Source organism: Chiloscyllium punctatum, chromosome 44 (genome assembly GCF_047496795.1).
Source record: "Chiloscyllium punctatum isolate Juve2018m chromosome 44, sChiPun1.3, whole genome shotgun sequence".
Taxonomy (NCBI): Eukaryota; Metazoa; Chordata; class Chondrichthyes; order Orectolobiformes; family Hemiscylliidae; genus Chiloscyllium; species Chiloscyllium punctatum.
The window spans coordinates 16,278,352-16,295,279 of record NC_092782.1 but is presented as its reverse complement, the minus strand read 5'-3'; the positions used below and the strand labels follow the sequence as shown (position 1 = coordinate 16,295,279).

Here is a 16,928-nt window from a genome sequence, read left to right as displayed (position 1 = left end):
TCATCACCTACCTCCCCAAAGCCTGTTCACCATCCAAAAGAGACAAATAATGAGAGTGATGTGGGTATTCTTACCTGAACAAGGCCAACTCCTACAACACTCAGAAGCTCCATACCATTCAATACAAAGTAGTCTGCTTGATCAGCCACCTATCTACCACCTTCTACACATGCACTTCCTCCTCCTCCACTGATGCACAATAGCCACAGTGTATATCATCATAACAAAATGCATCACTATGACTCCACCAACTTCAAAAACACCTTCTAAATCCAAGACGTCTTCTATCGTGAGGTGCACATGCATGAGAACACTATCACCACCTGCAACTTTCACTTTAAACTACACCGTCTCCTGATTTAGAGTTAATGTTTATCACCATTCCTTCACTGTATCCAGTGACACACTCATCTAATGAAAGAATAAAAGAGAAATATTCAAAATTAAAGCACATCATAAATGTTGACTGAAGCAATTCCTGAACACATCGATTAGAACTAAAATAAATCCTGAACGTTTCCCATCTCTGTTGGGTAAAAAGAATACAAAAATAAAGTCACTGTAGTCTTGCCAGACCATAGGCCTGCTCTCTCATTAGAGAGGGATGACTGGTGGTGGTTTAACATGAGGATCACCACACCTCAGGGAGAGGCTGAGGAGGAGTCTCTCTTCAAGTTAAGGTTAGCTGGTCCAGGGATCAATGCCCTTTTTTTATTTGGTAGGCCTTTTTAGAAACATAGTACACTTCCAACAAAACTTCCAATTTTTGCAATTCTTGTTCTTGCCACTATCAATAATACTATAAAGAATTACAAAGTTGATGTTCCCAGTGCAGTAAGTAAGTCAGATATTTTGGGTGGAAGCAGGTATTCTGTGGGTAGTTTATACCTTATTGTGTACTTATCCAGTGCACTTAATCAGCTGTTGTGCAAGCTGTAATCTGACACTACTCAGCATTGACTGCAGCCTTAAAGTAGATAGTACTGTTGTCAAGCACAAATTAACCCACAGATAATCTTTCATTTCTGCTGTGGCCTGGCCAACACTGCCAATCCTTAGAATGCTATTGCATGTTTCAACTTGTTAAAAATTGATTCTTGAATCGACCCGGGAAAATGGGAAGGCAAGTACAGAGGATGACGCAATGATTCTACAGAGAGATACAGATATGTTAATGAGTGGGCAAAACATGACAGATGAGATACGATGTGACGAAAATGTTATGAGCTGAGTATTATCCGAATGGAGCGAAACTGCAGCATAGAAGGATTTTGGGTAGCTCGTGCATGAATCCAAGTTTAGCAGATAAAAAGGAAGGAAAAAGGACTGATGGCTTTCATGTTAAAGGAAATACAAGGCACTGGTCAGACCACACCTGAAATACTGTGAGCTGTTTTTGTCCCCCAGTCTAATGAAACACATGCTGACAGTGCAGGCAGCCCAGAAGAAGCTTACTTGGTTGATTCTAGGTATAGAGGGTTTTCTTCATAATGTGAGTTTGAATAGATTGGGCTTGTACTCATTGGAGTTCAGAAAAATGAGAGCTGATCTTATTGAACTCTTTACTGTAAGATATCTGCTGAGGCACATTCTAGACTGCGATAGATTTTTAATTGGTAATGGGGGGAAAGTGGACTTGAGGGTTATCAGATTAGCTGTGATCTCACTGGTGGAGCAGACTTGCTGAGCTGAAATTTCTGCCCTTGTGTGTTAGCATCTTAAGACACTGAAAGAACAATGACGTAGTTCAAAGTCAGGGTGATGTGCGACTTAGAGGGGACTTTGCTTCCATGTATTTGCTGTCCTTGACCATCTAGGTTGTAGAGGTCCCTAGTTTGGAAGGTGCTGTTGAAGGAGCCTTGGCAAGTGCCCCTGCTCTTGTGTTGTGGACAAAATGAATATTTAAGGTGGGGTGCTGATCAAGCCAATCAAGTTTTTGGTTAAATTGGTGAAGCCAGTTTCTGGAATTAACATTAACTGCAATACTTGTATTTCAGCACAGTTCAACCAGGAGAAGCTTTCTTCTTGGTAATTCTATCGTCTACATCAAACATTCTATTGTAGGGGAAAAATCCTTTACTCATTTTGGAATTTTGAAAGAATGCAGTTATTCATGGGCTTAAAAGGTCTTAAAATTGACTCTGTACCACGTTTGCATACATTGGGATGCAATGGCATGGTGGCATTATTGTTGGACTAGTAATCCTGAGGTTACGTTTTGGTTTGCAAGCAATGGTCGACTTTGAATTCAGGAAGACAGTCTGGAATTGAAAGTCTGAGCATGACCATTAAACCATGGCCAATTGGAAAAACCCATCTGATCACTAATGTCATAGAGTCATAGAGATACACAGTACAGAAACAGACCCTTCAATCCAACTCATCTATGCTGACCAGATATCCTAAACAAATCCCATTTGCTAGCATTTGGTCCATATCACTCCAAACCCTCCTTATTCATATACCCATCCAGATGCCTTTTAAATGTTGTCAATGTACAAGTATCCATCACTTCCTCTGGCAGCTCATTTCATTCAGGTACTACCATCTGTGTGGAAAAAGTTGTCCCTTGGGTCCCTTTGAAATCTTTCTCCTCTCACCCTAAACCTATACCCTCTAGTTCTGGACTCCCCCATCCCACGGGAAAGACTTTGCCTATTTACCCTATCCATGCCCCTCATGATTTTATAAACCTCTATAAGGTCAGTCCTCAGTCTCCGATGCTCCAGGGAAAACAGCCCCAACCTATCCAGCCGCCTCCTATAGCTCAAACCCTCCAACCTTGGCAACATCCTTATAAATCTTTTCTGAATCCTTTCATGTTTCACAACATCCTTCTGATAGGATGGAGACTAGAATTGCACACAGTATTCCAAAAGTGGCCTAACTAATGTCCTATACAGCTGTAACATGACCTTCCAACTCCTTTACTCAATGCACTGACCAATAAAGGAAAGTGTACCAAACACCACCTTCACTGTCTTAACGGCCTGCAACTCTACTTTCAAGGAACTGTGAACTTGCACTCGAAGGTCTCTTTGTTCAGCAATAGTCACATGTACCGAGATATAGTGCAAAGTGTTGTTTTGCATGCTTTACAGGTAGATTGTACTTACAAAGTGCATCAGGATAGCAGAACAGACTGCAGAATACAGTGTTACAGCAGCCCAGAAGGTGCAGAGAGAGCAGTCAACATTAACATGAGAGGCCCACTCAAAAGACTGATAACAGCAGGGAAGAAGCTGTTCTTGAGGAAGGGTCACTCTACCTAAAGCATTAACTCTGATTTCTCTCCACAGATACTGCCAGACCTGCTGAGCTTTTCCAGCAAGTTCTGATTTTGAAGCCCTTTAGGAAAGGAAAATTGCTGTGGCCTGGTCCAGTTTGCATGTGACCTCAGACCCACAGTAATGATTGACCTCCTTTAAAACAAGGGACGGCGCGTTGGCTCAGTGGTTAGCACTGCTGCCTCACAGCACCAGGGCCCCAGGTTCAATTGGGTGACTGTCTGTGAGGAGTTTGCACATTCTCCCTGTGTCTGTGTGGGTTTCCTCCCACAGTCCAAAGATGTTCAGGCCAGTTGAATTGCTAAATTGCCCGTAGTGTTAGGTGTATTAGTCAGAGGGAAATGAGACTGGTGGGTTACTCTGCGAAGGGTCAGTGTGGACCTGTTGGGCTGAAGGGCCTGTTTCCACACTGTAGGGAATCTAATCTTAAAAACCCCACTGGCCTAGCAAGCCATTCAGTTGTATCAAACCATTAAAAAAAACCGAATGAAGCCAGACAGATACCTGGTATTAACCTAGGCACCAGAAACGGCAGTGGCCTTGTAACTTCGTTGCTAATGGGAGATAGTGGCAAAATATGAAGAGCTTTCATATGAAAAGTCATATCATACACTCATACCTTATAGGAAATATGCAAAACAACAACAATATCATCCCTGGGTCTGTCCTCTCCCACCAGCAGTCCAGGCTCAGAAAAGTGTTGTGCACTTGGATGGACTTTGTGCTGGGAAACTCCACATTAATGTCAGACCCCACCCAGTCTTGTGGTATCAGAACAAATATGGGCAAGGAAACCACCTGCTGACTGCCATGTGCTTGTCAACCTGCATGCTGCAGATGCATCTGTCCAAGACAGGATCAACAGGACTGAGCACCTCACAGTCCTTATTGAGATGAAGTCCCACCTTCACATTGAGGATGCCCTCTATCGTACTGTGTGACACTGTTGCAGTGCCATATGAGAGAGTATTTGAACAGATCTAGCAATTCAACACTGGGGATCCATGAGGTACTGTTAGCAGAATTGTGTTGCACATATGTAACATCATGACCTGGCCTACCACTTATTCTTGCAATACTGTCAAGCCAAAGCATCAACCTTGGTTCAGTGAAGAGGGCAAAAGGGCACACCTAAATATGAGATGTTTACTTGGTAAAGCTACAACACAGTGCTGCATTCACATCAAACAGCATAAGCAGAAGTTAACAGAGAGGGCTAAGCAATTCTATCAAGCAATGGATCAGATCTAAGCTGTGCAATCCTGACACACCCAATTGTATATGATGGTGGACAATTAAACAAGTCCCCCAAGGAGGGTGTTCCAGAAAAATGAGATGGGTGAGGCAAGCATATCAGTGCAATATATAAGGCTGAATCATTCACAATGGTTCTCAGCCAAACTGCTGACTGCCATGTGCTTGTCAACCTGTGGATGATCTGACTCATCCTCTTACAAGATCACAGATGCCAGTCTTTAGCCACTTTGATTCATTCCATGTGATATCAAGTAGCTGCTGAAGACACTATATATTGCATGGTCTGTGGATTCTGACAATGTTCCAGCAGTGCTACTGAAGACTTGTGCTTCAGACTGTGCCATGACCCTAGCCAAGCTGTTCCAGTACAGCGACTAGGAGAAAGTGAGGACTGCAGATGCTGGAGATCAGAGTCAAGTGTAGCGCTGGAAAAGCACAGCAGGTCACAGCACCAGTGAAGCAGGAGCATCAACATTTCAGGCATAAGCCCATCAGGAATGTGGAGGTGGAGCGAAGGGAGTGAGAGATAAATGTGGGGTGGCTGGCTTTGGGGGGGGAGGGAGGGGGAGTGGGGGAGGAGGAGGTAGCTGGGAAGTTGAAGGTAGATGCAGGCGATAGTGGTAGGTCAGAGGGGAGGGTGGACCGGATAGGTGGGAAGGAAGATGGACAGGCAGAACAGTTCAAGTGGGTGATTTTGAGTTGGAGGACTGGATCTGGGATGAGGTGGGGGGAGGGGAGCTAAGGAAACTGGTGATATCGACATTGATGTCATGTGGTTGGAGGGTCCCAAGGCAGAAGATGAGGCGTTCTTCCTCCAGTCATTGGGAGGATGCCCAGGACTTGCATCTGCTTGGCCAAGTTGGGCAGAACGGGGAGTTGAAGTGGCTGGCCACAGGATAGAGGAGTTATTTGCGTGTCCCAGAGATGTTCCCTGAAACGTTCTGCGAGTTGGCGTCCTTTCACCCTAATGTAGAGGTGACCACATTGAGAGCAGCACACACAGTAGGTGAGGTGTTTGGATGTGCCGGAAAATCTCTTCTAGATGTGAAAAGATCCTTTGGGGGGGGGGCCTTGGACGGAGGTGAGGCGGGAGGTGTGGGTGCAGGTTTTACACTTCCTGTTCCAGTACAGCTACAACACTGGCATCTACCTGACAATGTGAAAAATCCTCCCAGCGCATTCTGTTTACAAAGGGATGAATCCAACATGGCCAATTACTGCCCCATGAGCCCCTCAATCATCAGTAAGGATGGAAGGGGTTGTCAGCAGTTCAAGAAGTTGCTCATGATAGTGTGGGTTATTCCAAGACCAAAATTAACCTCTTTGTGGTTCAAGCATGGACAAAAAGCCTGAATTTCAGATGAGGTGAGGTGTGAATGACTGAGCTTCATACCAAGGCCGTGGGTGGCTGAATGTGGCAGAAAGAAGCCCTACGAAACTGGAATTGGGGGGAGATTCTCTCCATTGGTTGTAATCATACTAGAACAAAGGAAGATGGTTGAGGTTAGTGGAAATCAGTTATCTCACCTCCGGGCCAGCTCTAGAGAAGTTCCTCCAAATAGTATCCTCAGCTCTATCAGCAACTGCTTCTTCAATGATCTTACTTCCATCATAAGGTCAAAGTGAGAAGTGCTGTGATCAGAGCTCAGTATCATTTGCAACTCCTGAGAGAAGAGGTAGTCTGTCTAAATGCGGCGAGACATGAATAATGTCCAGGCTTGGGCTGAAGAGTGGCAAGTAGCATATGCTCCACACAGGCAGTGATCCTCTCCAACAAGAGGGAATCTATCCATGCCCCAAGACAGTCAATGGCATTACCATCTCTGAATCCAAAGACTGAACTGGATTAACCATATAAATGTGTTAACAAAAGCAAATTAGACGTCCTTTGAGTTGGAATATTATAGGTATGAAGAGAAGCTGGATAGGCTGGGGTGATTTTCTTTAGAGCAAAAATCTGAGGGCCATTGAGGTATACAGCATTGAGCAGTGTGAACAGAAAGCAGTTGTTCCCCCTAGTTGAAGGGTCAATAATGAGGGGGCATAATTTTAAGTTGAAGGGAAGGAGGTTTAGAGGGGATTTGAGGAAAAATGTTTTCACCCAGAGATTAGTGGGAATCTGGAATGCACCACCTGGGAGGGTAGTAGAGGTTGGTAACTACTCAGATGAGAACTTGAAATGCCATCACATTTAAGATTATGGGCCAGGTGCTGGGAAGGGATCAGTGTAGATAGGTTGGTGCAAATTTGATGGGTCAGTAGGCCAGTGAGCCTCTTCTGTGTTGTAAGAATCTATGACTAGAGGTAAAGAATCTTGCTGCAAGCAATTGACCACCTACCTCCCCAAAGCCTGTCCACCATCTATAAAGCACAGGTGCGTGACTGAATACTTGACTAGGAGTGCAGCTCCAACACTTGAAGGTTGACACAATCCAGGAGAAAGCACACTGCTTAATTTGCACCACATCCAGGAACACTTAGCTCTATAGTAACTAATGCACAGTAACAGCAATTTAATCTATTTACAAGATACCATGCAGAAATTCACCAAGACATTAGCTCCACATGTTCACTGTTTGATGTATTATAAACCTATGCTTTTAAATGTAATATTTATTTGAGACAGATTCTAGTTGAAAGAGAAACAGAATTATAAAGGGGCATGAAAAGGTAGATAAGGAAGGTAACCAACCTTCCCATTTTATAAGAAGACTAAAAGCAAACTGAGATTTAGAAGCCAAAATTTCTAGCACATTGAACCTGGTTAACAGGCATAAAAGAACACATTAGACTAGCTGTACTAACCAGAGATTGATGAGTCCCTTGTGCATTTCCAACTTGAAGAAGATGAGAAGTTAGATCCAGAAGCTGAGAATACATTGCTGTCACTATTCCAATCTGTAGCTGTGTGAAGCTACTGCCCATGGAACTCTGGTGAATTGTGTGTTATTGAGAGTTCAAGATCAGACCTGCTCCTGGAGGAGAGGAGCTGAAATCCCTCATGAGAAAGACACAATACTTGTGTACTACACTTCCAATTCCTATTATACACCTTCGTTGTATCTGCCATTTAAATGTACAATTGATCATTTATTTTTGACCACAATTTGCCTGCTAATGCATAGTTAATTTTGAGTATCACAGTACAAGATAAAATTTAATGTTACTTTGATTTTTGTATTGTGAAAAATGTAAACTGTAGATTCGTATGACTTAATTCTTTTAATAAATATCTGGAATTTGAATTTTGTCTACTCTCCAAAAAAGCTGCTAATGATCTTTCTCAAGATCATGGTAATAGTTAAGGTACTGTATTCAGTGTGTTCTAATAAACAGGAGAAAGATAAGCCATCTTAACACGTGGAAATTTTGATACCACTGGAGATGAGATTAATTACTGTTTGAATGCACTGACTTAGGGTTCAATAGAGTACAGAGTTGAGTGCCAAGGGTCATTTGTTATTTATATGGACTTTATGCCCGGTGAAGTAGCACATAATAAATGTTGCAAGTTATAGGGAAAGAAACTGTATGGGTATAAAGTTGGCTAAGGGAGAAAAGAGCATAGAGTCACAGATGTCCAGCACAGAAACAGACCCTTTGGGCCAACTCGTCCATGCTGACCAGATATTCTAACCTAATCTAGTCCCATCTGTGAGCACTTGGCCCATATCCCTCTCATGTTACAATTGTACTAGCCTCTGGCAGTTCATTCCATACACACACCACCCTCTGCGTGAAAATGTTGCCCCTTAATTCCCTTTTATATCTTTCCCCTCTTATCCTAAACCTATGTCCTCTAGTTCTGGACTCCCCCAACCCAGGGAAAGGACCATGTCAATTGATCCTATCCATGCCCCTAATTTTATAAACCACTGAAGGCACCCCTCAGCCTTCTTTGCTCCAAGGAAAATAGCCCTAGCCTATTCAGCATCTCTGTTTAGCCCAAACTCTCCAACCCTGGCAACATCCTTGTAAATCTTTTCTGAATCCTTTCAAGTTTCACAACATCTTTTCTATAGGAAGGAGACCAGATTGTATGGAATATTCCAAAAGTGGCCTAACCAATGTTCTATACAGTCATAACATGACCTCCCAACTCCTGTACTCAATGCTTTGACCAGTAAAGGAAAGCATACCAAATGCCACCTTCACTATCCTATTTACCTGCGACTCTACTTTCAAGGAGCTATGAACCTGCACTCCAAGGTCACTTTGTTTAGCAACACTCCCTAGGACCTTATCATTAGGTGTATAAGTCCTGCTATGATTTGCTTTTGCAAAATGCAGCACCTCGCATTTATCTAAATTAAACTCCATCTGCCACTCCTCAGCCCATTGGCCCATCCGATCAAGATCCCATTGTAATCCGAGGTAACCCTCTTCGCTGTCCACTTTTGATCCAATTTTGATGTCATCTGCAAACTTACTAGCTATACCTCTGATGCTCACATCCAAATCATTTATATAAATGAAGAAGAGTAGTGGACCCAGCACTGATCCTTGTAGCATTCCACTGGTCACAAGCCTCCAGTCTGAAAAACAACCCTCCACCACCACCCTCGACCTTCAAGCTCTGTATCCAAATGGCTAGTTCTCCATGTATTCCATGAGATCTAACCTTGCTAATCAGTGTCCCATGGGGAACCTTGTCGAACACCTTACTGAAGTCCATATAGATCACATCTACTGCTCTGCCCTCATCAACCTTCTTTGTTACTATTACTGAAAACTCAAATCAAGTTTGTGAGATGTTATTTCCCACACACACAGCCATGTTGACTGTCCCTATTCAGTTCTTGCCTTTCCAAGTACCTGTAAATCCTGTCCCTCAGGATCCAACAGCTTGCCCACTACCAGTGTCAGGCTCATTGGTCTATCGTTCCTGGCTTGTCCTTGCCACCTTTCTTAAATAATGGTACCACGTTAGCTAACCTCCAATCTTCTGGCACCTGTGACTATCAGTGATACAAATATCTCAGCAAGGGACCCAGTAATCACTTCCCTAGCTTCCCACAGAGTTCTGGGGTACACCTGATTAGGATTTATCCACCTTTATCAATTTCAAGACATCCAGCACTTCTTCATCTTTTAATGTGTACATTTTTCAAGATGTCACCATCTCTTTCCCCACATTCTATATCTTTCATGTCCTTTTCCACAGTAAACACTAATGCAAAATGTTTGTTTAGTATCTTCCCCATCTCCTGCAGCTCCACACAAAGGCTGCCTTGCTGATCTTTGAGGGTCCCTCTTTGCTTCCTAGTTACCCTTTTGTCTTTAGTGTATTTGTAAAAGCTCTTTGTATTCTCCTTAATCCTATTTGCCAAAGCTATCTCATGTCCCCTTTTTGTCCTCCTGATTTCCCTCTTAAGTATACTCCTACTGCCTTATTCTCTTATAAGGATTCACCCGACCTCTCCTGTCTATACCTGACATATGCTTCCTTCTTTTTCTTAACCAAACCCTGGTGAACAGTTGTTTATTTGTTAATATTCAGTGATCATTTCCAAGGTTGGTAGAGAATCACTACACTATTTTGATACGTAACTGACCTGAACGTGGGTATGCAGGGCAAAATCTTAAAGTTTGCAATGACAAGAAACTTGAACATATAACAAATAACGGGACAGGAATGGCTTTCAGGAGGGTATAGGTGGCCTGGCAAAATCGTCAGCCTTGGAACAAATTAAATATTAATGCAATGATGCATGAAGTAATAGATTTTGATAGAAAGAAAGAGAGGTAATATCAACTAAATGAAAGAGTAGATTATTGTGCTGGAAATCTGAAATGAAAACTTCAAGTTGTGAATAATCAATGCTGCTGGAAAAAGTAATTGATGTGAAGCATGAATTAAATGATACAATTTCGAAGCAGGTGTAGGAACAGGGACCTGGGGTGCGTGTACACAAATCATTCAAGATGATAGGGTAAGTTAAGAAGAGTTTTATTTTTAGAAAAGCAGTATGTGGAGTTTTGTTTTTGAAAAGACAGTTCAAAGTCAAAGTTCTGCTAAATTTTAATAAAACTCTGCTTTAGGTCCCAGGTGGAGACTTGTGTCCAATTCTAACACCTTCCAGTTCAGGAAGCAGTGAGAAGAGATTGACCAGAATGGTACTAGAGATGAGGGTCTTCAGTTACGTGGAGAGGCTGGAGAAACTGGGGTTGGCCTCCTTAAAGTAAAGGATAAGAAGAGGTCTTTCTAGAGGTATTCAAAAGCATGAGTGATTTTAGATTTTAATAGAGTACATGAGAAACTGCTTCTACAGACAGGATTTGATATGCTTGACAGAAGAAACTGAGGTGACATGAAGTATTTATTTTACATAGTTGGCTTGAAAAGAGAATTAGATTAAAAGGAGGAGATTTGGCCTAAATTATTAGCTTTGCCTTTTGCATAATGGGCTGAATAGCCCTCCTTTGTCTATCTATTATGATTTTATGACTTGGTTTCAGAATTTCTCATTTTTCTGAAATAGCTATCATTATCAACTCTATGCAGTATGATAATTCACCAGAGTTCTTTTATTGCATCAATAATAATGGATCATATTTTCTGTACCAGTTGATGGCAGCCTTAGCGGCCATTGGGCCTCCGAACCCTCGCATGGACCCAGAGTGTTGCAGTGTGCTGCATGGTTTAGTCGAAGCAGTGGAGGTCCTGTGCAAATGTACCGATTATCAGCATGAAGCCCGGACCACATTAATGGAGAATGCAGATCGTGTCAGCAATCGGGGTCGTATCATCTGTATAACTAACGCCAAAAGGTGTGCTGCTTTGGTATTCTCTGTAGCATTTGCAATAATTCTTATTCAGTATTTTGTTGGCGTCTATTAGATTGATAACTTGAATTGCTTTAAATTGATTATTAATTTCTGAACAAAATGCATCAAAACACACAAATTTGTCATCTTTGCAGAAAATGCTTCCATTAATTTGATTTATATTTTGGGAGGATGCATGAAACCTCTTTAATGGTTCACATTATCCACTATACAGTCGTTTTATGACTTACAATTTAACTGTAGTACTTTGGAACATAACTGAATATATTTAAAACCTTTTAATTGAACTCAGACCAATTTAGATTGTTATAATAGATTTTGTTGTGATCGGAGTATAAATTTGGCATCTTCATCAAACTAAAGCTTGTTTCAGATTGATTTTTGTCTTGTCCCTTTTTGCACAGATTACTTCTAAATTAGCAGCCATCACCTGCTGCATCAAAAATCAAATCTTACAGCTTACAATTCTGTCTCTTGATCTCTCTCCAAAGTCCTTGAATATGTTGCCTCCCAAATTTGCGCCCATCTTGCCCAGAATTCCATGTTTGAATCCCCAAATAAGTTTCCACACTGAAACCGAACAAAATACCACTTACCAAAATTACTAATTGTGTTTTTTTAATTCACTCACGGAATGTGGGCATCTCTGGCTAGATCAGCATTTATTCCCATCCCTGATTGTCCAGAGGACAGTTAGAAGTCAGCCATATTACTGTGCATCTGGAGTCACATATAGGCCAGACTAGGTGAGGATGACCGATTTCCTTCCCGAAAGGACATTAATCAATCTAGTTTCTCGGGTTTTCCAACAATCGATAATGGTTTCATTGTCATCATTAGACCCTTAATTCCAGAATCATTTTATCGAATCATGATAGGATTTGAACCCAGGTCCCCAGAACACTAGCTGGGTTTCTGGGTTAATAGTCTGTTATGATACCACGAGGCAATCACCTCTCCACATTGTCTCCCATTCTATATGACTGACAAAGGTAAGTGTTGCCTCCTTGCACTTGTCTGCAGCCTTTAACATCATTCACCAAGCTATCCTATTTCTTCACCACTCCAGTTTTGTCACTCTGCTGGGATTGCACTCACTCAATTCTGTTTTTATCTGTCTCCCTAGCCAGAATATCACTTGCAGTGGATGATCTTTCCACTTTTTCCCTTTTGCCTCTCTTGTGCCCCCAGTAAGCTATTTGTGAACCCCATGCTATATCCTGTAGTACCCCGGGGAGGCTTTGAAATTGCATTGTTAATTTTCACAAGTGCGCCGACAGCACCCAGTTCTACCTCACCATCACCCCTCTTGATGCTACTGCTGTGAATGAAATTATCAAGTTTATCCAATATCTAATATCAGAAGAACATAAATGTGAGCTGTTGTCATCAACTCGGAGGACGCTGTTGAAAAGACATCTGGATCGAAACCAAAAAATGCTTGGATCTGTGTTAAGAATTTTTTTATTTCTTATACTGAGAATGTGTTTACATATGTTGTGGTTCTGTTCACCGAGCTGGGAATTTGTGTTGCAGATGTTTCGTCCCCTGTCTTGGTGACACCCTCAGTGCTTGGGAGCCTCCTGTGAAGCGCTTCTGTGATGTTTCCTCTGGCATTTATAGTGGTTTGAATCTGCCGCTTCCGGTTGTCAGTTCCAGCTGTCCGCTGTAGTGGCCGGTATATTGGGTCCAGGTCGATGTGCTTATTGATTGAATCTGTGGATGAGTGCCATGCCTCTAGGAATTCCCTGGCTATTCTCTGTTCGGCTTGTCCTATAATAGTAGTCTTGTCCCAGTCGAATTCATGTTGCTTGTCATCTGAGTGTGTGGCTACTAAGGATAGCTGGTCGTGTTGTTTCGTGGCTAGTTGGTGTTCATGGATGCGGATCGTTATTGTCTTCCTGTTTGTCCTGTGTAGTGTTTTGTGCAGTCCTTGCATGGGATTTTGGACACTACATTGGTTTTGCTCATGCTAGGTATCGGGTCCTTTGTTCTGGTGAGTTGTTGTCTGAGAGTGGCTGTTGAGCCAAACAGAGAACAGCCAGGGAATTCCTAGAGGCATGGCACTCATCCACAGATTCAATCAATAAGCACATCGACCTGGACCCAATATACCGACCACTGCAACGGACAGCTGGAACTGACAACTGGAAGCGGCAGAGACAGGCCACTATAAATGCCGGAGGAAACATCACAGAAGCGCTTCACAGGAGGCTCCCAAGCACTGAGGGTGTCACCTAGACAGGGGACGAAACGTCTGCAACACAAATTCCCAGCTCGGCGAACAGAACCACAACAACGAGCACCTGAGCTACAAATCTTCTCACAAACTCTGTGTTACATATAATTAATCAGATACTATTGATTGGCAAGATTGCTTCAAGATTTTAGTTTGTGATTTCTATATTGCGATCACTGTACACTGTGAACTCTGAACTATTTTGCCAAGTTCATTCTGATTCCCTGCTATTTCTCTGTTCTAAATCTGTTGTGCAGTGACAGCCATGTGCGAATGTTGGAAGACTGTGTTCAAGAGACTATCCATGAGCATAATAAGTTAGCAGCCAGTTCTGATAAGTAAGTTTTGGGTCTGTTCTTCAATGCAAAGAATTTACTTGAACAATATTCATATCGTGCGTTGTATTTAACAAAAAGCTTGGTTCCTGAGCAGTTGTCTCATGGAAGAATATTTTTTCACAGTTAACAAACGTGTAAGTTTCTAAATACTCAGTATTCTGATGCATCTGCTCTCTTTCATGTCAGTAATGTGTCCAAGTGGTTTAAAAAAACTTGCTTTCTGAAGAATCATCAGACTTAAAATGTTAACTCTGCTTTCTTCCCACAGATGCTGCCAGACCTGCTGAGTTTCTCCATCAATTTCTGTTTTGTCCCTTGGTTTTGCTGTTTTGTTTTGATTGTAATTCAGTATTGTTCTAACTAGTTTTATTTGGACATTCTCTTTTTGTTTTTGATTGAAGATAGGCCAATTTGGAAATAATACCGATGACATGAGTAATGTCAAGTGATGATTTTTAGTTGATTATTTCCAAGTCTCTTTGTGGCAGCTTTGTTCAAAACTTGCTGAACACAGATTGCTTTGCATAGCAACCTCATCTTAAAAGTTTACCAAATTTCCTATTTAGCATGGAGTGAAAAGATCTTGGTTTTAAAACATTTAATGTTTATTGATCAAAGTTAAGGACAAGTATGCCAAATTAGCTTATCAATTCAGTGAGAAATGTGATGGACAACTGCTGATTTACAGTAGGTGTAGACATGCGGCATTGTCTTTGCACAGATGGTCTGCTAAATATTTCTTCTTTCCTTTCAGCTTGATGCAAATTCAACATTGTGAGCTGGTCTTAATACATACCTACACTGCGGGTGAAGACAGCATAGTTTCGGATCGTCCAAGGAAAGATGTGAGCCCTACTTACAATAAAGATTTGGCACATTTTGCATTTTAGCTTCGATTTAAACTCTTGATTATAGGGACAAATCGTATATGCAATGTCCTTATTTTAACGATGTGCAACAGACAATATATTCATGTCCTAGTTGGATGCAAATATAAAGCAGTGTGAGAGCATCTTGGGGAGAAAGGTATTCCAGGACATTTAGGCGTCATGCCATGGGGTCCCATATGTTCTCTGAAACAGAGCAGGATTTGGTTTATGTTTTGACAAAACAGCTGTTGCTGCTCTTTTTAAAAAAACGTGTGACGGAAAATGGTGCTGTGTGTATACACATAATGTTTGTGCAGACTCCTCACTGGTGTCTGGATCACAGCTTATGACAAAAAAAATCAACTGTTTTAAAGGCTGTGACTAGCAATCGGTAGCATGTGGTGGGGCTGTGTGGTGATGGCTTGTCACTGGCCAGCCGTGTGATGGACCTGCAGCTTGAGTCTTCTAGAAAGGAGAAACCAATGCCATGAACATTACAAAAAATTGAAGGAGCCGAAGTTGATGTACTTAATTAAGATGTATATTTAATTAATATGCAGCAATAGAACAGTAACCAAAGGCTGTATATTTACAAATCTGTTTCATTTACAAACAATAAATGACGCTGAAATTAAACTGTGCCATTCATTGTTTTCTATTAAGTGCTGTAGTTTTTAAATAGAAAGGTGATAAAATAATATTTTCAAGGATTATTTTATTAAAATGGTTTGTTTAGATGTGGTCAGTTTTTAGTGCTAGAGCTAATCATATTGCTGTTAAGGTTCCTAAAATGAAGCTCATTTCTTCCGTCCCTGTACTAATTTAATTATTGCAAAAAGTGTGTTCCCTGTTTTGTTTTGAAATAGTTTTTTGAAGGAACTTTTGTTGAACTGTGGAGTTTGCTGGGTTTATTAGTGTCACCGATGATGCAAAACAAAATGCAGCATCCCCAGAGAATAATGCAGTTCCAGCTGTGAATAACCTTGGAAAGTTCAGAGCTGACTTTCTTCAATGTTTGGGATGCTTAAAGGAGTTGAAAATAACGGGAGTAATTTAGTTTTTGTCAATTGGTATAAGATAGCTGGCATTGAATTAGCTGCATGTTCTGATGATTTCTTTTTTTCCTTTCCCTCTATTGACTTCAATGAGTGGAAATTTGAGCATGGTAATAAACTATTTTAAAATCTAGCCCCTGACTTTAGAATTTCCCACCCAAACTTCTCAATCTCTTTCTCCTTTAATGATGCTCCTTAAAATCTACCTCACTGACCAAGCTATTAGTCAGCTGTCCTAATATTTCATCCTTTACTCAATGTTGAATTTTGTATAATTTCAATAGAAGCACCTCATGATTTTTAATTATATTAAGCATGCTAACCAACTAGCCACAAAAAGACATGTCCCTCTCTCACTAGTATCCTCACATACGGATGAGGAAGGACACCACCTTGACTGGGACAACACATCCATCCTAGGACAAGCCAAACAAAGACACACACGAGAATTCCTAGAAGCATGGCATTCCAACCAGAACTCTATCAACAAACATATCGAGTTAGACCCCATCTACCATGCCCTGAGAAAAGGAACAGGAAGTGACTTCATCACAGGAAATAACATCACATGAAGTGGCATCACCAATCCAAAGAAACCCAAACATATAAATAGCAGGAATTTTCAGCATTGTTTCGCATGAGGCCCACTGAAGATGTTACCTAGTAGGGTAACAAAACATCTGGAAATGAACCTTGCAGCTCAGCGAGCAAACCTACATTCCAAACTTGCTAAATAAACAAAAAATAGTTTAAAGTTATTCCTAATTAAACAGACATCTTAATTTTGTTGTAACTTTAGGTATTTAGGATCAGTGTTCTATTTTACATCTTGACTGTTAAAGGGGTGAATATATCCTATTGGTGTCTTGTAAAAACAATGTTATTTAACTTGGTTGTCAAAGATTTTGGTCACCGTTTAAAATTGTTTTTTGTAGATCTCTTTGGCTTTAACGAGTGAAGTACACAGTGTCCGTGCAGGAAGACAGTTACCTGCAAAGCTCACTTCTCTTGTTCAGCAACACTTTGACCTTGCCTCCACTACTATAACTAATATACCCATGAAGGTACGTTTTTTCTTCCCCTCAAAACTGTCT

The 16,928-nt window shown here is 41.4% G+C and overlaps 1 protein-coding gene across 2 annotated transcripts in view; it reads left to right on the top strand.

Moving 5' to 3' along the window:
• ints13 (integrator complex subunit 13) overlaps positions 1-16,928 on the top strand; it is an 81,835-nt gene that overhangs the window by 12,882 nt on the left and 52,025 nt on the right. For both annotated transcript variants that reach the window (XM_072562333.1, XM_072562334.1), the window contains exons 4-7: positions 11,113-11,315; positions 13,830-13,910; positions 14,665-14,755; positions 16,770-16,898. In XM_072562333.1, coding sequence (XP_072418434.1) covers positions 11,113-11,315; positions 13,830-13,910; positions 14,665-14,755; positions 16,770-16,898 — 504 coding nt within the window. The remainder of the gene's footprint in view (positions 1-11,112; positions 11,316-13,829; positions 13,911-14,664; positions 14,756-16,769; positions 16,899-16,928) is intronic.